A 26,176-nucleotide genomic window follows, 5' to 3' on the forward strand; every position below is an offset into this window, starting at 1 on the left:
TTCTCCTGGATTTTGCATTAGTTCAGCCTTGGTTCTTCTGGATTTTGCTTTGGTTCAGCCTTGGTTCTCCTCGATTTTGTATTAGTTCAACCTTGGTTCTCCTGCATTTTGCATTGGTTCAGCCTTGGTTCTCCTGGATTTTGCAGGCTGCAACAAGCCAAGGATGAGCTCTGGGCAGGGTGATTGAGTGGGTTTGAAAAGGAGAGGGGAAGCAGCAGCCTGTGGAGCGATGCTGGTGAAGCGTGGTGAGCTCTGACGGAGCCGTCTGATGCTTTTTCCTGGCGCTCCCCACGTCCCAGATTTATTCAGTTACGCACTGATTTCCCCAAGTTCCTGACCCAGAATGAGCAGGAAGCTTCCCCTGCTCAGCCTCCCCCTCTTACCCAGCACAAACTGTGGGCCCCACGCTGTCCTTTGGTGTGTTGAGGTTCAGTTTTCTGCTGTGCCTGCAGGGATTTGCAGGTGGTTTTTTTTCCATATTCTCCAAGGCTGAGGATGCCCAAGCTCCTGCAGGGAAGCAGGGTGGGATCAAGGTTTTTTGCCCATGCATAGCTCAGGAGCTGCCATCAGCTGAGACTAAAAACAAACCCAGCTTTAGCAAATTCTCTTCTGCTTAACCTTTGGCACTGTGTTTAGCCAAGATGCCTTTCCTTGCTTTATCTGTTCCTTGAGGAAACGCAGTTCCAGCCCTGCTCACTTATGGGATGCAGCCTATCAGCTCTCCATGAGGTGTAAATCCAACCTTATCAGGGAGAAAAAGCATTTTCAGCCTCCCCTGCCTCTTGGAGACAAGTCCCAGGTCTGCTTTGGGGCTGGTTTATTTCAGCTTATCCCAACAATGCCAGGCACTTGCCTTCTTCCCATGGAAAACTGGGAGCTTTAAGCACCTGAGGGAGAGAAGGGCCCAAGTGGCTTAGTTGAGGTGTCAGGGAGGGCTGACTGAGGTCCTGGGGGCAGAAATAGCAGCTGGAAGGGTTTTCACATCAGCCACAGATTTCCTTGGCCAGGTTGGGTATTCCCTCCTGGAGGGAATTCCAAAGGAACGGGTCTGGAGCTCTGGAGACAGGGATGCTTTTATAATTTATGGTCTGAGTAACCCCATAACACCCCCAGGACCCCCAGCTCAGGGCTGGAGGTCCCACCATGGCCAGCTCCCCTGTGGATCCCATGGGCAAGTGGTGGCCAGAGCTGCTTGGAAAAAGGAAATATTCTACAAGGCAAAAAACTTGGAATTTTTTGTTTTCTCAATACTCTAAGCCCAGTTTTGGTGGTTACATTGCAAAAGAAAAAGCTGGAATAGTAATGGCAGGACTGGATTTATATTAACAACAAAAAAAAAAAAAAAAAAAAAAAAGGGAAAGGGAAGGAAAGATGTTTCTTGTTTTAAAAATGGAAAATTGAAACCCACTTTGCAGACATTTCTGTTAATTTTGTAAAGGTTATTCACTGGAAACAATGACTAATGAGCTTCAATGAATGCTCTTTGAAGGGTGACTCGGGTAGGTCTGAGAGGTGCCCAGATGTTCATGAGCTGCTGCAGGGAGGGAAGTGACAACCTGGGAATGCAGGAGGGAGCTCCAGGCAGCTCTGAACTGCTCCTTCCCCAGTGGATCTCTGCCCAAAATGTGAAAGCATTCCCTTTTTTGGGGGGAAGTCAGTGGGACACAACCACGATCCAGCGACACCAAGGCAGATTTGGCCCAAAATTTCAAAAATATCCTTTTCCACAGGGCTGTTTGCCAGTCTGGCCAGGCTCCCTTTGGAGCTTCTGGTTCCTATTACTGCCCAAATCATCCTCCCAGTTTTGCTGTAACACTCCTGCTTTTCCCCCTGATGCTTTAGCCATGTTTGTCTATTATTAAATAAGATTTTTTTTCCCCTCTCCTAATTAAAGTATCAGCTCTAAGCATCCAAGTAGTAAAGTCTTATGTAACTGTCTGCTGAATGAACTGGATTTTGGCATCGTGGTTGAGCAGCGTGGTGGCTCTTTAGGAAACTCAAGAGCAATTTCTGCTCTGACCTTCTGGCTGTGGCTGTGTCGGGCTTCAGGGAGCAGCTGCTCCATTAACCAGCCCTGGTGCCTAATGAGCAGGTTCCTCTGCACCTGGTTTTTAGTATAAAAAAGCCTCCCTTTGGCTCTTTTCTGGGTTTATCAGATGCATTTCTAATCTCTCGCTGTGTCTGTTGCGGGTGGAACGTGGAAGTGAGGCAAGATGCAAAAAAAAGGGGGTGATGTGAGACCAGCTGGTGGGGTGGGAGAAGCAGAGAAGTTTTGAGGCCAATAAGCAGCTTTTGGGACTGGCCAGGGTGACTCTGCAGCCCTGCACAGGACCAGCTGTAAAGGAGTTGTTGTATCGCTGATTTGGGGGGTACAAAGCCCTTTTGTTTTTATTTTTCCTGCACTTTCCTTGCTTGGGGGTGCCCTGGGTGTTGTACTGAGCGATTTGTCTTTTGGGGAGGTGGACTGGGGGCTGGGGATGAAGCACAGTGGGTTCACACCTCAGGGAGCAGCCCAGGAGAAGCAGCTGCTCCCTGGACATGGAGCTTTTCCCCTGCCTCATCTCAGGAGACGTGCCCGTCTCAGGAAGGTGGCCCTGGCACGCGTTTTGCTTTCCATTTCTTTGTGTTTCTGGCTTTGTTTGCAGCCTCAGGCTGGTGTCTCCACGAGCACCACCCATCCCTGACCCTCTGTGCTCCCCTCCCTGCAGGGTGACATCCAGCAGCTCCTGATCGTGGCGGACCCGCGGGCAGCCCTGGAGTACTGTGAGCACTACAGCCCCGACTGTGACACTGCCATCCCCGACTCCCCCCAGTCCCAGGACCCCAACCAGGATGAATACGTGAGTCTCTGGGGATGGTTTGGGGTGTAATCACCAATATTTGTGTTTGTTTCACCCTTGCAAACACGTGGCTCCTTCCTCCCGCTCAACTTCCCCGCGACTCCTCTCCAACGTCCAAGACAGAGATTGCTTTTAGGATTTGCAGGTTCTGGGTTTGGCTCTTGGGAGTTTCCCTTCTTTCTGAGCTCCTTCCATTTCCAGAGACGGAAAGGAACATCCTCTTGGAGCTCAGAAACACAGGAGAGACAACATGAGCCAAGTGTGGATTATTGATCTTCCCTGGCAGCTCCACTGCTGTCCAGACCAGCACCTGTTTCTAAATTTCCAGTTATGCTGTTGGACTTGTAAAAGGATTAAACAGTTCTTTCTCAATATTCTGTGAAACAACAGGTGTTAAAGGAGGGAGAACTGTTTCTTCCCTGGATTTGCTTTGAATCTCATTTTGGCAGAAATATACCCAAGTCATCCCTAGGAGCTGCTGTGCCCAATAATTTTTGTATGAAGGGTTCACCCCAGGCATTTTCCTTAAAGAAAGGAAACACAATAAAAAAGGCTGATGCAGGAGGCATTCATATGTTTGTTGCCCAATCAGAAATGTCTGGGTGTGGCTGAATTTAATGAGCATCACCTGAATTTTGCCCTTTTTAAGAGGTCTCAGCTCACTGCAGTTACTGTCTGGCACCCTGAGCCACTTTCTTGGGCTGATTTGCTTTCAGCTGAGCCCAGACCTGCAGGGTCAGGGAATCCCCATGAACCAGTAATGCCATCAGCCCTGCCAGTTTATCTTTGGGATTAAATTAATCCAGCACCTAAGCGGGGCTTTGGGATGCTCACGGTGAGGCTCAGCCCCAGGGAAGCACCGCGGCCGCTCCGCCAGCGCTTCTGGAGAAACAATAAATAAGACAAATAAAACAGCACTTTGGTGGAAATCTGTGGCAGCAGGAAAATAAAACTCCTCTTTTGGAGCCAGCAGTCCAACAAGAGCTGGCTTGTCCCGAGGCTGTGTTGCTCCATGTAGGAATAACTCCTCCACGCTCCGGCGGCCGCTGCCAGGGAGAGCTGGGCTGGCGAGGAGCGGGGCCGTGCCCGCCTGGAACCAGCCTTTGTTTGGGTTTCTTGCTGAAGACTTGGATGCTTTGTTTGGGTTTCTTGCTGAAGGATGACTGACGCCTCGTGGGAAAGGTTGCAAGGATCTGCTTCTCCAAGGCCTGCAGCCTGCAGGCCTGGGGTGGCTGGGCAGCCACAGGGATGCTGTTAGCGCAGGAACGGCACCGGAGTGGCCGTGGGGCTCGAGGGCTTTCTGCCCCTCTCTTGGGGGGCCAGGTGTGGCAGGTCTGGGAGGTTTCAGCAATCCAAGGTTATAAAAATATCATAGAGTCACTGGTTTGGGTTGGAGGGATCTTAAAGTTTATCAGATTCCAGCCCTTGCCAGGGCAGGGTCGCATTCCGCGATCCCAGGTTGCTCCACATCCAACCTGGCCTTGGACACCTCCAGGCATGGAGCAGCCCCAGCAGCCCTAGGTGATCCATTCCAAGGGTTCCCCACCTTCCCAGGGAGGAATTTCTCCCAAATATCCCATCTAAACTTGCAGTGTGGAGCTGTGATGTCCAAAGGAGCTGGCAGGGACGCGCTGGGTGCTTCCCTCTCATTTCCCGCTTCTCCTCCTCTCCTTGCAGTACACGGACGGGGAGGGAGAAGGTGACACTTACTACTACGAGTACCCCTACTACGAGGACGTGGATGAAGCTGTCAAACCAGAAACCCCCACCACCAAACCCGGCCCTCCTGAGGTGGCTGCTGGAGAGAAACCCGAAACCAAGGAGGTACCGAGGCGGGTCCTGGCAGGGGTGTAGGTGCTGAACCTTTGTAAAAGGGCAGGATGACACAGAATGATTTTGTTCCTCTGATGGTGGCGTTTTATTTCCCACGTGTGACAGGATTATGCAGCTCCCACAGCACCCCCTGAGAGAGGGAACCCCGGGAAGCAGCCCAAGGAGGACGGAGCAGTGGATGATCCCCTGGTTGATGAGTACAACTACGAGACCATCAATGAGGAGTATTTTACCCCCATGCCCTATGAAGATATCAACTACAACGAGGAAATCGATCCCCAGGGTGGCCTCACTGAAAATGCAGTGGAAGCTGAACTCCCCACAAGCACTGTCGTCACCTACAATGAGACTGATGTAATTTTAATTCATTAATTTTAATTTTTTTTTTAATTAATTCTGCTGTTTCATAGCCCTGGGAGTAAAGGAGATGGGAGCAGCCAGATGGTAAATCCATAAGTGGTTCAGGCAGCTGCAGGGAGAAGAAATTTCTTGGAAAATGTTTTCACTCCAGATTTTTCAGGGTGGGGAACGCAGATATTTAGAATTTGGTATAAGGATTATTCCCCTGGAAAAAGCTGCTCATATTGACATCTGCATTTCCTCGGGTGAAGTGGTTGTCTGACAAAAAGAGAAATGAGGGTTGCTGTTAAAATCTCAGTAAAAGCCTTTTATCCCAAAGTTATTAATATAAATCCTTAAAATGTTGATTTGCTGGAGAACATCAATATTTTTCATTTTGCCATTTCCACTGAAAAGCATTTTCATGTTTTTCATTTTGTTGTTTTTAAAAAAAAAAAAAATATGTTTTTCATTTTGTTGTTTTTAAAAAAAAAAAAAAAAAAAACCACATTTCAACACGGGGACAAAGCCTTGATTCCAAAACTGCTGCATCCACCTGGTGTGAACTCCTTTATTCTGTGCATGGATCTGCTCAGAGCTGGGATCAGCCCAGACCCCACAGCTTTTTCTGCTGGAATATTGAACTTTTACCTCCCTGCACTTCAATACCCTCCAGCTGAAATGCTGCACTCAAGACTCTCCTGTTCTTAAAACTTGCCCAGCTCTTGCTTTTTATGTTGATGCTGAAATAGCATAATGAATGTTGGTGAGACTGAGATGAATTTTTGGGGAGCTGGGTGTTGTGGAGGACATGGAGCAAGGAAATAATGACAAAAAAATGGGGAAAATGGAAAAATGGGCAAATTCTTCATTATCCAGGGGCAGCAGCAAGGGAATTGTGGGATAACATGGAATTGTTCTCTGAGCCACCTGCTCTAGTGGAAGATGTCCCTGCCCATGGCAAGGCTTTGAAACTGGATGAGCTTTAAAGTCCTTCCAGCCCACAGCATTCCATGTTTCTGCAATGCTTCCAAATCCCATCCTCATTCCCAGGAAGAGCTTAGGGGTGCTTTCTCCAGTGGAGAATTACTTGTTGTGGGGCTGTCACAATTCAAGGCAGAAGCTGGCCAGGATCCCTGGAGATGGAAATTTGAGGGAAAAGGTGTCAGGGAAAGTGTCCAAGCAAAGATCTGAGCAGCTGGAGTGAGGCAGGTGCAGATCCGAGGGCAGGGGGAGATCCAGTCCAGCCAAAATGGGGTGGAGGAGGTTGGAGAGCCCAAAATGATGCACAGGGAGAAAAGGAAAAGGCTCCAGGAATTGAGGGAGACAACGTGAGGGAACCCATGGATGGGAAAGTTTTCCATTTCCTGACCAAGAGCCAGAAATCTTTGGCCAAGCTTGGATTTTCTAAGAGAGAGAAATTAAAGATTCGATAGAGAGGCCTTAAATAAAAAAGTGGAAGAAGAAGGAAGAGGCTTCAAGGGCCACTTTAGTTGTTAAGGAAAGGAAATAGAGAAGGAAAGCTCAGGCAGGGAACTGCACACTTACTCCAAATATCATCTTTCCATGCAAATAGACCTGAGGACCTCAATTAAAATATCAAACCAGACATTTTTGATATTCATTTAATGCAATTTGCTGTTATCCTCAAACCCTTAGAGGCAGATGAGATTTTTTTAGATTAGGGCTTTAAGGTTTCAAAGTGCCAAACCAGGTGAAGTATTTCAGCCAGGATAAAAGGGGGAGTGTGGTAGTAACAGATCCATTTGAACCAGCCCAAAGGAAAAATAATCCTGACTTTTCCAAGTTTTCTAATGAAATAATTGCCAAACTATAATTTCTGCCAAGGCCAGTTGGTGTTTGCAGAGGTAAGAGAAGGTGGGGTGGTGATTACCTTAGTCCTAGGCTTAATCTTAGTTTAAAACCTCCTGAGTTTAGACCCAGATGTTCATGTTTACGAGTTCTGAGGAGTTTTGGCATAGAAAGAAGTCTGGAAGTTGTGATGACACTGAAGTGACTTTGAATTTGTAGTAGTGAGGAGCTATTTCTCTAGGAAGCACTGGAAAAAATTCAATTTCTGGACTATTTTGGTCATTACCTGGATAGGAAAGAAACCAAATAAATCTCAGCAGCACATGTTGTTCCTTGCAGGGCTGCTCAGAGAGAGGAGTGCCAAAGGCCTGTGCCTGCCAGGCTGCTGGGAGCACAGGGAGATGGAGAGCAGCAAGGAAATTCTGAGCCTTGTCTGGATGTCCTTGCTGTGCTCCGTGGCATCTGAAAGGATTCTGAGAGGATTCAGGGATTGAGACATCAGATTTGTAACAACTTCTGCTCCTTGGATGAGCCCAGGAGCAGATTGGATCCCAGACTAAACAAACAGGAGGTTTTCACAGAAGTGAACTTGGGTTTTTCCACATTTCCTGCTGTAATTGGACGCTGACAGTGACACGTCGTGGGTTTGGTGTGCATCTGAAATCTGGGAACGGATGTGGGACTCCTTGGCCTTGATAATCCAGGGTCTCCAGCACCAGGGCTGTGAGGGATGAGGAGGATTTGGAGCTTGAAACTTCCATTACCTCTTTCTTCAGGCATTTGCAGTTTGCAGGATCCTCCTGGCATGAGCTTTGTGCTGTGTTGTGTTTTCCTCACTCCAACTTTTCTACTCTCAGTGTTTTACTGGGGATCAGTGAAGAAATCCCGGGGAAAGCCAGAGTGTGTAGTTGACATGAAGCTTCTCCCATCTGTCTTCCTGCTGTTGGAGAACTCACCGGAGACTTAAAAATTCCAGAATTTAACTTCTCCCCAGATTTTTCCCCTTGTCACTATTATTATAAAGCATCCTCATTTTACAAAATTCCAACAACATATTAATATTCCAGCATGTCCAGCTAGGAGAGAACTCCAGCCTGACCCACTGCTGCTCTTTCCTCTCCAGGCTGCTCAAGGAGGGGATGACCTGGATAAAGATTTCACTGAGGAAACCATAAAGGAATATGATGGGAATTATTATGACAATTATTACGACCGGACGGCCTCTCCCGACATCGGCCCCGGCATGCCAGCCAACCAGGACACCATCTACGAAGGGGTGAGAGGTTTTCTGCTCCACCCAGGAGCATTCTCCTTCAAAATGTTGGTCCTTCCATAACTTAGAGCAGAATTAGTGCAAAAAAAAAAACAGGATTCACCCACCTGCAACTTGTATTTAAACAAGGAGCTGCCCTGGGTCTTTCCTGCAGGAACCTCAGCAGGATTGTGCCAGGATCTCCAGTTCCTGCTGGGATTGGTGATGATGGTGATGGTGGCAATGTCCTCTCTGACTGTGTGGCTTTGTGTTTCCCTGTGTCCCACAGATCGGTGGCCCCCGGGGTGAGAAGGGGCAGAAGGGGGAACCTGCCATCATTGAGCCGGTAAGGAGCACCTGAGTTTGGGGTTTTGTTGGTTTTTTTTTCCCCCCATGGAAAAAGGTGCAGAGAATTTGTTCTCAGTGGGACAGCTGGGAGGGAAACTTCCCATGAAAGAATTCCCTGTTCATTCAATCTAAAACACTGTAATTATATAATTTTTTTTTTTTTTGAGCTTCAAGGAGTGACCTAAATCGTGAAGGAAGTGCAAGAATTCCCATGAAATCTCTCATTTAGCAAAATAAAACCTGGGGCTGAAGTGTTAGGCAGGGGGCAGCTCTCATCCCTCAGGAGTTTGGGAGCATCCAAATGATGGCAATGTCCTCTCTGACATTGTGGCTTTGTGTTTCCCTGTGTCCCACAGATCGGTGGCCCCCGGGGTGAGAAGGGGCAGAAGGGGGAACCTGCCATCATTGAGCCGGTAAGGAGCACCTGAGTTTGGGGTTTTGTTGGTTTTTTTTTCCCCCCATGGAAAAAGGTGCAGAGAATTTGTTCTCAGTGGGACAGCTGGGAGGGAAACTTCCCATGAAAGAATTCCCTGTTCATTCAATCTAAAACACTGTAATTATATAATTTTTTTTTTTTTTTGAGCTTCAAGGAGTGACCTAAATCGTGAAGGAAGTGCAAGAATTCCCATGAAATCTCTCATTTAGCAAAATAAAACCTGGGGCTGAAGTGTTAGGCAGGGGGCAGCTCTCATCCCTCAGGAGTTTGGGAGCATCCAAGTCGTGTCCTGCCCTGAACTCCCAGCTTGGGGCTGGCTTAAATTGGGCCACCGATGGGAATAATTTTATCCCTGTGACAATAAAAGGGATATAAAATAAATCCCTGCACAAAGCTGTGGAGAGGTTTGCTCCTGCACCAGCTCCACAGTCCCACCAGCTTTTCCTTTGTGGAACCCTCTTCCTTTGTATTTCTGGCCTGATTTTGAGGTTGATTTTCCTTCTGAAGAACAATTCCAAGCTGTCTGTGCCCTCTGCAGAAGCTGTGGGTGCCCAGCCCAGCACCCCGAGGTGGGGAAGGAGCCTCGTGGTGGGGCTGGCTCAGGGGCTCCTGTGAGCAGAGCAAGAGGCTCTTGGTTAATTCCCATTTTTTCCCCCCTCTCTGTGTGCCAGGATGCCCAGGTACCCCATTCCTGCTCCTCCCAGGCTGGAATTGGGGATCAGCTCCTCACACCCACCTGCCCCAGCCCGGTCCCCACGGGCTGAGCTCCTGCCGCCTGCACACCCTCAGCAGCTCAATTAACCTCATTTTCCTTGGCAGAGGGCCAGCACAGCACCCAGCCCTGCAGCAGCACTTCCCATCATCCTGAGGCCATTATTTCCCTTTTAATTTTTCCTCCTTTTCCTCTTTCACCTGAAATTTCTGCAGGTGCTGGGGAGGGGAGATTTTCCCCCTTGAAGTCGGGGTGCAGAAGCGTGGCTTCAAAAACTCCAACTGACCAGGCAGAAGTCGGGGTGCAGAAGCGTGGCTTCAAAAACTCCAATTGAGTCCCTTGTAAAACATTTGTGACCTTTCCTTCCTTCTCCTCCTTTCTGGGTCTCTCACTCTGCAAACAAAAGGAGGAGCCAGCAATTTCCTTATCAGAGGGGTGGGAAGGGAAGGGGGGCAGCCAGACCCCACGAAGATGATGGCAGAAACCCAGCCTGAAAAGCTACAAAGCGAACAAAATAGTTAAGTTTAATCATCCAGAAAGAATTTGGCCGCCTTTGCTATTTCAAAACACTGGAGCATGGATGGCTTTTGCCAGAAAGTAAACAAGACCAAATGCTGCCTTGTCCCTCTCCGTGCAGCTCCTCTTGAGCGGGGAAATTCAGATTTGCTGCGCTTTTTAGCTCTTTTTTTTTTTTCCCCCAGTTTTTGATGGGAGCTGCAGGAGAAGGGAAATAAAACCCAAGCACAAAGTTGGATTCTGCTGGATTTTTACTCCTTCCCTTTCAAACCCAGCTGTCCTTCAATCCTTGCTCTGTGCTGACACTTGCTGGAGGCAGCGGGGCAGGGCAGGGGCAGGAGGGATGGAGAGGAGGGATGCAGGGATCCCAAATATCCCAGCTGCGGGGTCATCAGGATGCTGGCACCTCCTCAGAGCCCTCTTTCCTTCTGGGGGGACCCCGGTGCTCCCCTCTAGGGAGGGTTTGCTCAGCACCTCTGAATTGCAACAGGATTTCAGGGTGGCTTTGGGATGTTGGCTTCACTTGTGGGTGGTGTCTGAAGTGGAACCCTTGCCCTGTTTTCCCCTGGGACAATCCCAAAGCCACGGTTGGCTTGTCCCCCTCAATGGGATCACCCCACTGGTGCTGTCCCTAAATCCCTGCCACGTTTCCATGGCTCCCATTGGTGAACAATCCATGGAAACACAGGAGGTTTCCTGCCAAGGAGAATCTCCAGATGTCCCCAAGGCCCCAGCTCGACATAAACCAGCAGATAAATATGGGAAGGTGCCAAGGATGTTTGCATCCCAAATGGGCCAATTATCCCTGACCCTGCCCCCTGGGGAGGAGTGTCCTGGGGAGCAGAGCCTTGGTGCTGTGTGTGCTCACAGCAGCACCCCAAAAACCTCCTGTGTGGGCTGGGATTCTCTGCACTCTGATTAATTTCTGCTTTAGAACCTATCACACCAGAATGTGCCATGACTGGTCTCCAAAAAGGATGGGTTTTGGGGTGCCCATGTGCTGGGATCTCAAGGAGGATGAATTTTGGGGTGTCCATATGCTGGAATCCCAACAATGATGGGGTTTGGGTTGTTCATAAGCTGAGAAGTCAACAAGGATGGGTTTTGGGGTGTTCATATGCTGGGATCTCAAGGAGGATGGATTTTGGGTTGTTGATATGCTAGGATCTCAAGGAGGATGGATTTTGGGGTGTCCATGTGCTGGGATCTCAAGGAGGATGCATTTTGGGTTGTTGATATGCTGGGATCTCAAGATCCATCCAAAATCCATCATTTTGGAGTGTCTGTATGCTGTGAGGGATTTTGGGGTGTCTATGTGCTGGGATCTCGAGATCCATCCAAAATCCATCATCTTGGGGTGATGGGCCACGCTTATTTTTGGTGCAGAACCCCTGATGGAAGCAGGGCTGGCTCACGGCAGGCTGCTTTAGGTTATTTTTTGCTGCTCTGGGCTTAGGGAGTGTGGGTTTTTGGGGAAGGAATGCCTGGATTTTCCTGCAGACATTTCAGATTCGTTCAGCTCGGTTGGAGTGGGGTCAGCTGAGGCTTTTGGCACCAGAGCCTGAGAACATTTTAGGGTGACCCCAAAGCAGCTCCTGCATGGAGCCAACTGCTCATCCACAGATTTTTATAAGAGTTCATCCCTTAGGAAAAATGTCCCTGTTAGCCACAGGTGAGCTGGGGATTGCTGACTCCACCTGAGCTGCTTTATCCCTGATCCAGAGAAAAAAGGAACATAGCTCTTCCCAAACCATTACCCTGATCCTTCTGGAAAGCATTTTCCAGGTGGATTGGGAGGTTTCTTTCCTGATTCTTGCATACTCATGAGGGAAAAAAAACCCCAAACCTTAATTTTCCTGAGTGCATGATAGATGTGATCTACAGTGATGACAAAATATTTAGATTGAAGAGGTTGGAGTAACAATATCCCAGAATTTTTCCCACACAGTGATTTCCTACGTTCACAGAGGAAATCACAGTGTGCAGTCTGCTGGAAGAAAATCACTTAAAAACCACCTTGCAACGTGATTGCTAACTTCTTGTGGAGCTCTTTAGGGCTAGGAACAGCTTTTTCCTCAAGCTCCAGGACCATCAAGGCTGGATCAAGTCCAGGATTTGCTTTTCCCCTGGCTCTCAGCAAAGGGAGAAGGGGAAGGTGATGCTGGGGAAGGTGGTGCTGTGCTGGGACTGATGCTGGGAGTAAGGGCTGGCCTGTGGGATTTAATTACACATTATTTGGCTTTTCCATGATCCTCTGCACTTCTGGGAGAAGTCATCCAGAGGGAGTGCAAACCCTCCAGCTCTGGGATGTCTTCAGGCAGCAGCAAGAGCTGAAATATTTAATAACAGATCTCACACTGGGCATTTCCCTGTGGACAAAATGACTTTGAGGATGTGTCTAATCCCTTTTTTTTCCTTCCTCTTGCTCAGGGAATGCTGGTGGAAGGCCCCCCTGGTCCCGAAGGCCCAGCAGTAAGTGGCATTTTCCCCCTGCTCCTGGGGTGGGATGCTGTCCCCGGGCTCTGTTGCTCCCATCTGCCACACACGTGCACGGAGAGAGCTTTGGGGTGGATTTTGTGGTGCAAAAATAAACAGAGAGCTCAAAAGCTTTTCCTGCTGCTTGTAGAAATCTGCTACAAATAATAACAGAGTTTCGTGGCTTAGGTTTTTTCCCCCCCTTTTCTCTGCCAGGGCCTTCCAGGACCTCCAGGACCAACTGGACCCGTGGGCTTGATGGGTGACCCAGGGGAGAGGGTGAGTGGTTTTCTCCTCTTTGCTGGAGCTTTGGGTGGGTTGGTGTGGGCAGAGTGGGGCTGTGGGCTATCCCTGGAGCCTTAAAATCCTGTTAAAATCCTGTTAAAATCCCTCTCATCCTGTGAGAGCAGCTCCCAGAGGAGTTCCTGGTGGGATACAGGGCAGGGCAGATTCCTGAGCTGCTGGGGCATTCCCATGGCACTGTCCCCAGCTTGGGCACTGTGTTTGTTTTAGGTCAGGTTCTTTGTTGCCTCCTGGGTCCCTGGGGCTTGGCTGGAGCCCTGTGGCTGCTGCACTGTCCCTTTTCCCCTGGAGCAGCGCTGGGAACACCCTCCCCTGCTTTGCACTGCTGCTGTATTTACTGATGGAGCAGAAATCGCATTTCTGGTGCCTGGGACATGATTGAGGACGAGGAGCCCTGCCTGTGCTCCATCGATCTCTGCCTGCCAGCACAGAATCAATCCAGGCTCAGCCCTGGGGGCTCCTAGGCCTGGCTTAACCCTTGTGGCACCGCACTGCTGCCCAGCACAGGGAGCTCTACAGCTGGATTCACAGAGGGTGGGTGAGCTGGGCGTGCTTTGCATCTCTCCATGGTCCAGGGCGAGCCCTAAAAATCCTCATTTGGCTTCTGAGTATTTCCAGGGTGCTGTTTTTCCCTGTGGCCTCATCCCTGTCTTGCTTGTCTCCATGGTGTGATGCCCAGCTCTCCCTTCTCCTCCTGCATTCCTGGCAGGCTGGATGCTGGCCCTGGGGACAGGGACACTCCTTCTGTCACCTGTCCAGGCAGATGCAGATATTTGCTGGCCAATCTCCTCTGGAACAGCCCTGCAAAGCCAAGCAGCAGCAGCAGCAGCACTGTGTCCCCAGTGAGAGGAATGATTTGCATTCTAGCACAGGCTGCTCCTGCCAGTGTCCAGAACAGAGTGTAACCCAGCACAGGGTGCAGAGAGAGTGATGAACTCGCAGGAGCTGCAACTGTATTAAAACCCTCCTTTTCAATTAGACCAGCTCCTCTTTTAATCTGTTTATTATTAACCCTGAGAGTGTAGCTCATGAATTTACATGACCCTTCCCTGTGTACAGTGAGGAGCATTCCCTCTGCCTGCATCTGATAAAGAGATTTTTTGATCTCCTGTCAGGCAGGTGCAATGAATTAATAGCCCAGCAATAGTCAGCTCTCTTAATATTGGCCAACACTCATTTAGTTCTGGTTTATTCATTGTAAAAAAAAGAAAGGGCTTTGTTTATTTAAAGCATCTTTCCACGATCAGGAGGCACAGAGGAGTTTGTGTCAGCAGCAGAGCTGAGGAGCAGCCTGGGTGTGGGAGGTTCCAGAGGGCTCAGGATGCTTTGGGATGACTTAGGCAGCTTTCCTGGAGCAGTGGGAAGAAGGAAATATGGCACTGAGGAGAGCAGAGAGCTGTTCCATGGGGGCTCCAGGCTGGGAGGAAGGAAGTGGGAAAACGTGTTGTTTTGAAGGGGGTGAGCTGCAACATTAGAGCAAACTGCAGCTCCCTCACCCGCCCCAGGGTTTGTTTGGAAATTCGGGTGTCTGGGTGCTCTGGGGGGGAAGCACAGCTCGGGGGAAGGCTCATCACAAAATATCTTCACCTTCCGAAACCATCAGTCATTGAATCCCAAGGGAATTACTCCCCTGAGCACAGCTCTGCCCCTCAGAAATGCAACAGCATCCTCAAAAATCCTGATTTGGCTTCTGAGTGCTTCCAGGGTGCTGCTTTTTCCAGCTGCTCCCTTAAGTAGGAGACCCCCAAAACTGCAAGAAACATCTCCTATGATGTCATTTTCTGACCAGGGCTGAGAAATAACCAGGGAGAGAGAGAGACACTTGGTGAATGTTGAGGCTCAGCACCGTGGGCTGCTGGTCCCACACCAACACCCCCAGGTTCCAGCTGAACCATTCCATGGCAATGTCACCCCAGGCTTTGCTCTCAGCCTGGCATTTCAGAGCACTGCAAAAAATGCAAGTTGAAGTCCCCATCCATCCCTGGCTGCTGTATATCAGCAAATCCCCATTTCCATGAGGAGAGCCACACAGATTTACACTCAAAGCCTGGCAGGCTGCATTTCTTCCAGGCATTCATGAATTTAAATTTCCAAAGTGCTTTATGGGTTTGATTTTCCTGTTTCGTTGCCCACCCCCCCACCCTCTGCTGGTCCATTCCACCAGGAAAAGACTTCCCACACCCAGCCTGAAACAAAAAGAGGCATTTATGGATAAAAGCACTGCATCAACACTTGTCAGGAGAGATAAACAAGCTCAGCCCTGCTCCATCATGGGCAGGGCTGGAGTTATAGGAGGAGAGGGAGAGAAAAAAATGTTTATCATATAAAACAAGCCTGGCCTAAATTATTTGTGCCATTTTTCTGCTGATCCAGCCCTGGGAGCAGCATTGTTATTCCAGGCTGGTCATGGTGCCTTGTCCTTGTGGGATGGGGACAGGCTTGTCCTTGTGGGATGGGGACAGGGCCAGCCCAGCTGGGGACAGTTGTTATTCCAGGCTGGTCGTGGTGCCTTTTCCTTGTGGGGTGGGGACAGGGCCAGCCCAGCTGGGGACACCACAGCCCTGGCCAGGCTGGGCAGCTCCTCACCCCCACCAGGGCTGGGCTCTGATTTCTGCTGGAAACTTCAGCCTGAGTGCTTTGGGGTTGGTTTTGTTTTGTTTTTGTTTTTTTTTTTTTTTTTTTTTTTTTTTTTTTTTTTTAAGGGGAGGGAATGAGGGAATTGCAAAGTTGGACATGGAAGAAGAGGGAGTAGAGAGATGTGGGGTGGGCAGATCTTGCTGGAAGGGTGTGGGGCAAGGATAAAGCACCAAATCCTTTGCTTTGGTGGCCTGTTGGGTTGTTTTTGGTCAAATATTCTGGTTTTTAGGCACTTTGTTGCCTATTTGTCTTTCCCATCTTTATCCACCTCCTTTGTGGAGTGACTTCCTGGCTTCTTGGTGTCCCCATGCCTGAGATTTGTGGCAGGATTTTGTATTTACATTTTTTCCTGGGGTCTGAACAGGCTGCAGGCAGGTTGAGGAGAGCAAGAACTACAGAAATGTTCATTGCTTGCCCTTCCAAGAGAGTCAGCTCCCTATAAATTGATTTATTGTTGATGTTTCCTAACTAAAGGAGTAGCCAAGTCCTCAATCCTGACCTGCTGGCCACAAAAGGAGCACTGGGGCTTTTCTTGGCCTTGCTGGGATGAGGTCAAATCCCTGTTGCCATAAACTGCTGTGAAAATTGCAATTAGCCCCACACATTGCTGTCACCCTCATTTGCATAAGTTTTTGCCAGGGAAATTGGCTATTTTTGATTCTTTATGGCCTCATCAATAGATCCTTGACTGCCCACTCATTGCTTTAGTGCCAATTAAAGATTCTCCACTGGAGATCCATGGATTTGGGCTGATTTACAGCCCCTGACAGGATCACTCCACTGGAGGTGGATGGAACCTCGAAGGACTAAAATAATTTTTTAAAAAAGAGAGAAAAATAAAATTACACAACTGAATGCATGCAGGAATGAATTTCTCTCCCTCCATTTCTCTCTCACTGAGTTAGGAAGTTTCATCTATTTTTGGGGTTTTTTAATAGGTTTTAAGAGATCCAACTCTAAACATTGATTCTGTTAACTTGGAGCATGGCAGGGGCTTGGATTGCTCCAAAACTGCACGAGGCAGACCCTGGAAATAGCAGGGGCAGGATGGGAGAGGAGGGAATTAAGAAAATTGAAGAAAAATTTGGATTGCCACCAGCTCAATCCCTGTCATGACAATATCGTGGCATAGCCACAGCTGTTAGACAGAACGAAAATGATATTTTAGAAGTTTATTTTAATTTCTTCCTCTTTCAGGGCCCACCTGGACGCCCAGGTCTCCCAGGAGCAGATGGATTGCCAGGACCACCAGGGACAATGCTTATGCTGCCTGTGAGTACAAACAGTACAAAAAAAAAAGGATTAAAATGAGTCAGATTTCTTAGTTTTGCTGCTGTTTAATGCCCCTTCCTGCAGAAATGTCCCATCTCCTTTACCCCAAGGACATGTTTTCCTTGAGATAAAAGATGGATCTGGAGGTTGTAATCCCGTTGTAAATCGACTTTTTGCAAAGCACTGGAGCTCCTTCGCTAGTCAAAAGCAAGTCAAAAATTTCTAGCAGTGATGGATAAGGATAAAAATCATGGGATATCCCAAGGTGGAAGGGACCCACAAGGATTATTGAGTCCAGCTCCTGGCTCTGCCCAGGACAAGGCCAGAAATCCCACCCTGTGCCTGAGAGCATTGTCCCAATATTTCTTGAATTCTGAAGGAGCTGCAGAGTTTCTGACTGGACAGAGATAAAACCATGAAGAAACAACTGAAGACACCTCCAAGAGCCAAATTTCCATGCAGAACCCTCTGTCCTATACTCAGGAACCTCTGACAGCTCCTCAAAGTGCCAGATTTTCAGTCACCTGAACGAATCCACCTCTTTTAATGAGCAGTGGTTGTTTTGTGTGGTTCTCCTCCTCCTCCACAAAGCCAGCAAGTCCCAAATCAGCCTTGTTGCTCCTGGGACAGTAAAGAAATGGTTTGTTTTTTGTTTTTTTTTTATGTGAGGCAACCAGCTGCTGGAAATGAGCACTTGGGTAGCAGAGGGAAGGAATTTTTAGGGAAAAATCTCAGCTCATTGTCTAGCCTGGGGAGGTTTCTGGCAGGAGCCTGGGCAAGGAGCTGCACGTGGAGCTTTGCTGGCCACCACACCACGGTTGTTGGCCACTCCTGGAGCCAGCCGTGGGCTTGGGAGCTGAATTCCTTCACATTTCCCTGCCAGGCTGGTATGGTCACACACCTAAAGCCAGCTGAGGTGAAACACAGGTGACAGAGCTGTCCAAGGAGGTTCTTCCAGCCACCAGGAGTATCCTCCTTGCAAAATCTGCCAGCTAAGGCAGCAGCAGGCCAAGGAAAGGGGGGTGGAAGGAAATATTAAACTCCTTCTGTTTCAAAGTTGGGGAAATAAAACATCAATATTTGGGGCATTTTTGAGTGCTGAAGGCTCCTGGCTTGAACAGCAGCCCAAACTCTGGTGTTTGGTCAAAGTGCCACACTCCAGCAGCTCAGCTTTGTCCAGAGCTGCACAAATAACCTGAGACAACCCCTGGGCACCAGGGAATGCCAGTCTGGGAGAGCAGGGATGCCAGTCTGGAAGAGCAGGGAATGGCAGCCCTGGGAGAGCAGGAATGGCAGCCCTGGGAGAGCAGGGAATGGCAGCTCTGGGAGAGCAGGAATGGCAGCTCCAGGAGAGCAGGCATGCCAGTCTGAACAGCAGGGAATGGCAGCCCTGGGCACCAGGGAATGGCAGCCCTGGGAGAGCAGGGATGCCAGTCTGGAAGAGCAGGGATGCCAGTCTGGAAGAGCAGGGAATGCCAGTTCTGGGAGAGCAGGGCTGCCAGCCCTGGCAGAGCCCCCGTGGGTGCTGGATGTGGTGTGGGAAGTCCCCGAGGGCACAATCCCCCTCCTTGTTGCCACCCCGAGCTGGCAGCGTGTGGGAATCGCTCCCTCGGTGGCCCTGAGCCGTGAGCCGAGGCCACTGGAGTTACTGGGGTTACTGGGAGGGCTGGGGTGGGCTCGGGGCTGGACGGAGCTGCTCAGGCTCAGCCTGGGGAGGCCGCAGGGACAGAGTTGTGACCTGCTTTGTCACCTTGCTCCCACCAGTTCCGCTTCAGCGGCGGAGGCGACGCGGGCTCCAAAGGACCCATGGTGTCGGCCCAGGAGGCGCAAGCCCAGGCTATCCTGCAGCAGGCCAGGGTGAGTGCTGCCAGCTGGCAGAGCCTGCCACGGCTCCCAGAACCCAGAATTCTGCCCGAGCAGAATCAGCCTCTCACATCTCTGTGACCACGCTCATCCTCAGTGCTGCTGGTGGAACCTCTCGCCTGCCACGGGATTGCAGCGGCGTGGTCCGGGTTTTTACTAACACCCAGCTGATGGAAAGATGGGTTTAATCTCCTGCAGGCCTCTGGCTTCGGTGTATTTGTATTTTGAGGGTCCCTATGAGCAACTAGGGGCTGGGCTCAAAGCATTTCCTTATTTTTGTATGGTTTTTCCCCCCCCCAGTGAACCCTAATAATGAAACCTATGTCACAGACAGAAGCTGTCCCCAGCTCCCAGAATCTCAACAGGCAGATTTGTAATTTCATGCATTTATTTGGGAATACATGCTGACCATCCCTGGAACATTTCTTTCCCCGGATGGCCTTATTGATTGATGTCCAAATCATCCCTGGCTCACTGGTGAAACACGATTGGCACATTCCCAGTACAGCTCCTGCTCCCTGCCTGCATGGACACTCAGTGGGAAAGGCTTTGTGCTCCTCTCTTCAAAATAAAACTTCATTTTTAGCCAGTGGAGCTCTGAAATTGTCCTCCCCTGGGTCTCGTGGGAGCTTTCCTGAGTGCTGACATTAAAAACAGAGATGCAGAAAGAGAGGAGGAACCCACAGTTCCCAAACTGCTCTGTTTGCCCCAAAGGGACCAAATTCTGCTGCAAACACACCCTTGCCACGAAGGAGAACATTTCTTAGGGTGGCAATTCCCAAAGGGACACAGCTTTGGGGCTGTTTTATTTGGGGACAGCTACAGAGCCCACATCTGGCTGCAGCTGGGATGTGTGGTTGGAGCTGCTTTGTCACTCTGAGCTGTTTGCAGATTTTAACACGGATTTTTTGGGGGCTAAAATAAGCGAAAAACTCAATTTATTTCACCTTTATATGGGATAAAATCCATTGGGATCTCCCCCCATGGGTGGCACCTGCCCCTGGTGGGTTTTTAATGAGGTGTTTGCCTTAGCTGGGAATTTTCTGCTTTCCATCCTTTTCCAAAGGAATTTAATTGGGTTTTTTACAGATTCAGGCAGAGTCCTGATCCTCCCAGCCACTGCATTTTCCTGTCCATTAACCTTGTGCTGCCAATAATATCCTGGATTATGTTCCTGGTGCTACCTTGTCAGTCTTAATTTCCAGCCTGCCCAGCGTTTTTCCATCAGCATTTTATTTTCCTGGGAAATAGAGGGTTTGACCTGATAAACGCTTCATGAGAAGCATCTGCTTTCTCCAACTCTCTGCTTTTGTTCTTTTTTTTGTTGTTGTTCAGCCTGCTGAAAATTGTGATTTACCCAAAAATAAATAATCTCCCTCTCCTCATTAAAAGTCCCTTTTTATTTAAATTTTCAAGTTTGGGATAAAAAACTTTAAAACCCAGATAAATCCTGGGTAACTTTTGCACTGTGGATAAAAAGTTGAATATTTCTAGAAAGGACAAAAATCAATTTTTTCGTGAACTTCAACATTTTGGCTGAAAACCATGATGGAGAAAGGGAAATAAATGTCATTTTTGTAAGGAACTACAGGATATGACAGGATTGGAAAACAGGGTCCTGCAGCAAGCATAACCTTTTCCTTTTTGGGTTTGTTTTTCTCATTATCACTGCTGTTAATTGCATTATTAGGTTGATTTATCCCCTTAAAATTTGGCTTTCATTAGGCACCGAGTGTTGTTGCAGCCAGCAGTGGTTCACAGCATCTCCTTTTTAATGGGGTGTTGTAAAAAGATGCCACAGAACCCAGCATTTGTGCAATATTTCTGCCATTCCAAGCTCAGTCACTGGGTAGATTTTAATTACTGGAGTACACAGATAATTACAACTCTTTGGAAGTGTTGGATTGTCACGAGGGAACAAATTGTCTGAGGGATGTTTTAAAGCATAGCCCAGCTCCATTTCCCACCATGGGAATTATTGGGTTGATGCATGGTTAACACGACTCCTTAATTATGGAGCTAAAAGCCCCCTGTGTTCAGTTTGAATTGGAGTTCACTTTGGAGGATGTTAACCAAAAAAAAAGGGAAAAATTCCTCTAAAATTGAACCACCAGGACAATAAAGAAAAAAATTCTTTTCAGCTGAAGTGGGGTCATAAATATTTATGTCCTCTCAGCAGATTCATGGACAGTCCAGGGGCTTTCATAGAATCACAGAATGGTTTGGGTTGGGAGGGACCATCAAGCCCATCTCATTCCCAGCCCTTCCATGGGCCGGGACACCTTCCCTGATCCCAGGTGGCTCCAAGTGTCCCAGCCTAGCCTTGGACACTTCCAGGGATCCAGGGGCAGCCACAGCAAATCTGGGCAAGGAGAAGTTCCTTGCCCATTGTGGGACAGCATCTGGAATTCCCTTGGGATGTGGACGTTGCTCCAGGGGTTTGTGGGTGTGGAGAGAACTGAGGCTGGTGGCTCAGTGGTGGCTTTGTCACGAGGTGAGCCCCGTTTGTCCTTCTGTTGCAGCTGGCACTGAGGGGACCAGCGGGACCCATGGGCCTGACGGGGCGGCCGGGACCCATGGTGAGTGTGGGACTGGGGGATGGAACTGGGGATGTGGAACTGGGACATGGAATTGGGGCATGGAATTGGGGGGATGGAACTGGGGATGTGGAATTGGGGCATAGGATGTGAAATTGGGGCATGGAATTGGGGGAATGGAATTGGGGGGATGGAACTGGCGATGTGGAATTGGGGCATGGAATTGGGGGGATGGAACTGGGGATGTGGAATTGGGGGGATGGAACTGTGGGATGTAATTGGGGAGTGGTGGAATTGGGAGATGGAACTGGGGAGGGATGGAATTGGGGGGATGGAACTGTGGGATGGAATTGGGGAGTGGTGGAATTGGGGGATGGAACTGGGGAGGGATGGAAATGGGGAGGGATGGAACTGGGGATGTGGAATTGGGGCATGGAATGGGGGAGATGGAACTGGGGATATGGAATTGGGGGGATGGAACTGGGAGGATGGAACTGGGGAGGGGTGGAATTGGGGGATGGAACTGGGGAGGGATGGAAATGGGGAGGGATGGAACTGGGGATGTGGAATTGGGGCATGGAATGGGGGAGATGGAACTGGGGATATGGAATTGGGGGGATGGAACTGGGGAGATGTAAATGGTGAGTGATGGAATTGGGGGGATGGAACTGGGAGGATGGAACTGGGGAGTGGTGGAATTGGGGGATGGAACTGGGGAGATGTAAATGGTGAGTGATGGAATTGGGGGGATGGAACTGGGTAGGGATGGAAATGGGGAGGGATGGAACTGGGGATGTGGAATTGGGGAGATGGAATTGGTGGGATAGAATTGGGGGGATGGGATGAAAATGATGGGATGGATTTGGGGGGATGGAACTGAGGGATGAAACTGGGGAGTGATGGAATTGGGGTGATGGAACTGGGGATATGGAATTGGGGGATGGAACTGGGGGGACAGAATTAAGGGATGGAACTGGAGGGATAGAATTAGGGGATGGAACTGGGGGATGGAACTGGGGAGTGATGGAATTGGAGAGGATGGAGATGGGGGATGATGGAACTGGGGAGGATGGAGGTGGTGAGGATGGAACTGGGAGTGATGGAATTGGTGAGGATGGAGCCAACCCAGCTGATCCAGCTCCCTGTGGGCTCTTGATCCATGAATGGCTTTTCCTTAATGTGGAATCTTCTTCTCTGTCTCCCTTGAGGAAAAATATAATAAATCCTCTTCTCTGTCCAAAGGGACCCCCAGGCAGTGGAGGACTGAAGGGAGAAGCTGGAGAAATGGGACCTCAGGTGAGTGTGGAACAGGGGGAGCTGGAGAAATGAGGGGTGGAGCAGCCAGTCCTGCATGAGAGGCTGTTGGGAAGCAGGGATTCAGTCACCCCGTGCCAACTGGGAGCAGGAAGCTGTGGGAACACGTGTTTGGCATGGAGATGTCCCTCCAAGTGTCTAAATGCAGGCCCTGGACGTGGTTTCAAGCCAGCAGTGTAAAACTCTGCAGCTCCCTTCCTGGGAAAACACCCATGGAGGAGTCCTGTACATAAAAGATAATTTGAACTGTGGAGAATTCACTAATGCTCAGGATTTTGTTCTTCCAAGCCTTAAATCCTGCACTGAGGGAAAGTTCCCATTTTCTGATGCCAAGGGAAGTGATTTATGGGATGCATCTCCACCATGTGCTTGCAAAAGCTCCCCCATGGATAAACACCTACAATTCCTGGAGGCCCAGCCCTGACCCTTCCCTGTGTGTTTGGAACCACAGGCTCTGCTCCAGGGATTCGTTTTGGAGCCCTGGTGGCCCTGAGAGCCCCAGCAGTGCCTGAAGCGGGCACTGATCACCGGCTCTGCTCGTGCTCCCTTCAGGTGACATTTCTTCCTCTCTCCTCAATTCCTTGCAGGGTCCAAGAGGCATCCAAGGTCCTCCCGGTCCTGCAGGGAAGCCAGGCCGCAGGGTGAGTGTCCTGGCAGCTGTGCTGAGCAGGCAGGAGCTGCAATTCCTGCTGGAAACTGCTCCTGCTGCCAAACAATTCCTCTGCGCCGAGGGCGTTGCACAAGAGCCGGCCGGCGGCCAGGCTGGGCTGGGGCAGGGCCACCGTGGGGGACACAAACCAGGGTGGGAGTGACAATTTGGGAGGGTACAAATCAGGATGGGAGCTAAATTCTGGCAGGGCTCAAGGATGGGAGTTAAAATCTGGGAGAACAGAATGATAGGAGTTAAAATCTCGGAGGACAGAAGGATGGGAGTTGAAATTTGGGAGGACACAAATGAGGAGGAGAGTTAAAGTTTGGGAGGACAGAAATCAGGATGGGAGTTAAAATCTGACAAGGAATGGAGTTAAAATTTGGGACACAAATGAGGAGGAGAGTTAAAATCTAGGAGGACAGAAATCAGGATGGGAGTTAAAATCTGGGAGGACACAAAGATGGGAGTTAAAATTTTGGAGGACAGAAACAAGGATGAGGGTTAAAATTTGGGAGGACACAAATGAGAATGGGAGTTGAAATCTGGGACACAAATGAGAATGGGAGTTAAAATTTGGGAGGGCACAAGGATGGGAGTTTAAACCTGAGAGGACATCAGGAAAGGAGTTAAAATCTTGGAGGACAGAAGGATGGGAGTTGAAATTTGGGAGGACACAAATGAGGAGGAGAGTTAAAGTTTGGGAGGACAGAAATCAGGATGGGAGTTAAAATCTGACAAGGAATGGAGTTAAAATTTGGGACACAAATGAGAATGGGAGTTAAATTTTGGGACACAAATGAGAATGGGAGTTAAATTTTGGGACACAAATGAGAATGGGAGTTAAATTTTGGGACACAAATGAGAATGGGAGTTAAATTTTGGGACACAAATGAGAATGGGAGTTAAATTTTGGGACACAAATGAGAATGGGAGTTAAATTTTGGGACACAAATGAGAATGGGAGTTAAAATTTGGGAGGACACAAATGAGGAGGAGAGTTAAAGTTTGGGAGGACAGAAACTGGGAGGACACAAGGATGGGAGTTAAAATTTGGGAGGACACAAATGAGAATGGCAGTTGAAATCTGGGAGGACACACATGAGGAGGAGAGTTAAAATTTGGGAGGATGAAAATGAGGATGGCAGTTAAAATCTGGGAGGACAAAAATGAGGATGGGAGTTAAAATCTGAGCAGTGTGTGGGGAATTCAGAGCTGCACATCCCACTCTTTTATCCCGGGGTGTTTTGGCTCCCTGGTGTTGGGAGCTGCACAAATGCTTTGAACCAGCTTGGAGTCCCCACTCCTGGCAGTGTGTGAGGAGAATCCAGTCCCAAGAATGGATCAGGTGTAAATCCTGCTCTGTTTCCATCCCTAATTCTGATTTTTATTTCACATCCCCCTCTGGCTCGCCATGACTCCACTTGCCAGAGTAAGGAACGAGCAAGTCTTGTGTGTGACCCACTTCTGCCTTCCTGGAAACAGAAACTCTCATTCCAACTTGCAGCCATCATCATTAGCATCTCTTAAAATGTGCTGGGAGATCATTTTTTCACATAAAACCAAGGACCATGGCCCATGTAGTGAAGTGGCTTCGCTGCCATTAGTCTTCCACCTCTCATTAGCCTCAGGATGTGGCTTCAAACACAGAGCAGGGATTTTTTCCCTCACCTGACTTAAATAAACCCTTTCTCTGGCTTAACTAAACCCTGTCTCAGCCCCAGTTGTCCCTGTGGTTCTGTGTTACCCTCTGGATTTGACTTTGGTGTTCTCTGTTGCAGGGACGAGCTGGCAGTGACGGTGCCCGGGGGATGCCAGGCCAGACAGGACCAAAGGTAGTGCCAGGTTTTTATGGATTTGGGGAATCTGCACCTTCTCTTCAGCAGGAATGAGCTGAGGGATCCCTGGAGAAGGAGCCCAGCTTGCTTGGAGGAGGTTGTGAGCTGGTCCAGAGGCTCCTGTGAAGTTAAGAGAGGGAAGTTAAACATGCTTCTGGAAGGCAGAATAGCAATTTTCCCTTTTCTTTTCCTGTTTTTTTTTTAATTTTTTTTTTTTTTAATGAACTGCTGGATGAAATATGCTGCAGTTGTAGAACAAATACTTCAGAATCCCAATTACAAAAAACAAACACGAACGAGTGGCTGGAAAGCCTCTAGAGTGGAACCACCAAAAAAACACCTCTTAACCAGGTGAGGAATTGGAGGTGTGGTGAAGAATTTTAATCCCCTCTATTATTTTTGTTTTATTGGAGACAAAATCCCTTCATTCTGCTGCAATCTGCCAGAATTACCAAGCAGGAAAGAAGCTGCTGTGCTGGAAATGGAATGCAGGGAGAGTTTGCCCAGGGAATGGTGCCTTGGAGTGTTTAAACTCTTTATTATGGAGATATTTAAGGCTGCAAGAGATGGGGGTTTGAGACAGAGATTGGAGAGCATAAATCATTTACCCAGCAAAGTGCTGTTATGAGCCTGTCCCTCTGAGGAGGGGCTGCCAGGCAAGGAGGGGATGGAAAACTGGTCTGATGGAAAGTGAAGGCTGAATGTCTGAGGGAGAAAATCCATCCCTCCTCGGCACAGAAAGGAAATAAATGGGAAGGGTACTCAAATACAGCTGGAAATGTGTTTTGAAAGGTTTTAAACTGGTTTAAAATGGGTTTTAAACTGGTTTTGCTTTCAGGGTGACCGAGGATTTGATGGCTTGGCTGGTTTGCCTGGGGAGAAGGGGAACAGAGTAAGTGTTCTTCCACTGTGACTGGGATGAAACCCTGGGAGGAGGCACAGGAGAGGATGAGTGTCCCTAAGAGCCTGTGGGATGTCTCAGCACCCTCACAGGAGCTGCAAAATCCCTCTTCAGGATCCTTCTGGGGCTGCTCAAATCAGGATGGGGAGGAAAAATTACCTTAACGCAATGCAGCCTGAAAAACCAAAGCAAGAGGCAAAACCTGCTGTTGGATGGGGTGGAAAATGTTTGAAATTGCAATTTATAATTTAAAAAATGGGATGGGGGTGGGGGGAAATGGGGGAAGGTTATTTTGGCAG

General features: G+C 49.0%; 1 protein-coding gene across 1 annotated transcript in view; it reads left to right on the forward strand.

The window, feature by feature from the left end:
• COL5A1 (collagen type V alpha 1 chain) overlaps positions 1-26,176 on the forward strand; it is a 129,427-nt gene that overhangs the window by 55,967 nt on the left and 47,284 nt on the right. The window contains exons 5-18 of the mRNA XM_041406715.1: positions 2,709-2,840; positions 4,518-4,664; positions 4,779-5,027; positions 7,948-8,100; positions 8,366-8,422; positions 12,519-12,560; positions 12,780-12,842; positions 16,701-16,775; positions 18,540-18,632; positions 21,161-21,217; positions 22,418-22,471; positions 23,077-23,130; positions 24,920-24,973; positions 25,815-25,868. Of these exons, the coding sequence (XP_041262649.1) occupies positions 2,709-2,840; positions 4,518-4,664; positions 4,779-5,027; positions 7,948-8,100; positions 8,366-8,422; positions 12,519-12,560; positions 12,780-12,842; positions 16,701-16,775; positions 18,540-18,632; positions 21,161-21,217; positions 22,418-22,471; positions 23,077-23,130; positions 24,920-24,973; positions 25,815-25,868 (1,284 nt within the window). The remainder of the gene's footprint in view (positions 1-2,708; positions 2,841-4,517; positions 4,665-4,778; positions 5,028-7,947; positions 8,101-8,365; positions 8,423-12,518; positions 12,561-12,779; positions 12,843-16,700; positions 16,776-18,539; positions 18,633-21,160; positions 21,218-22,417; positions 22,472-23,076; positions 23,131-24,919; positions 24,974-25,814; positions 25,869-26,176) is intronic.

Source organism: Onychostruthus taczanowskii, unplaced genomic scaffold (genome assembly GCF_017590055.1).
Source record: "Onychostruthus taczanowskii isolate IOZ18803 unplaced genomic scaffold, ASM1759005v1 scaffold25, whole genome shotgun sequence".
Taxonomy (NCBI): domain Eukaryota; kingdom Metazoa; phylum Chordata; class Aves; order Passeriformes; family Passeridae; genus Onychostruthus; species Onychostruthus taczanowskii.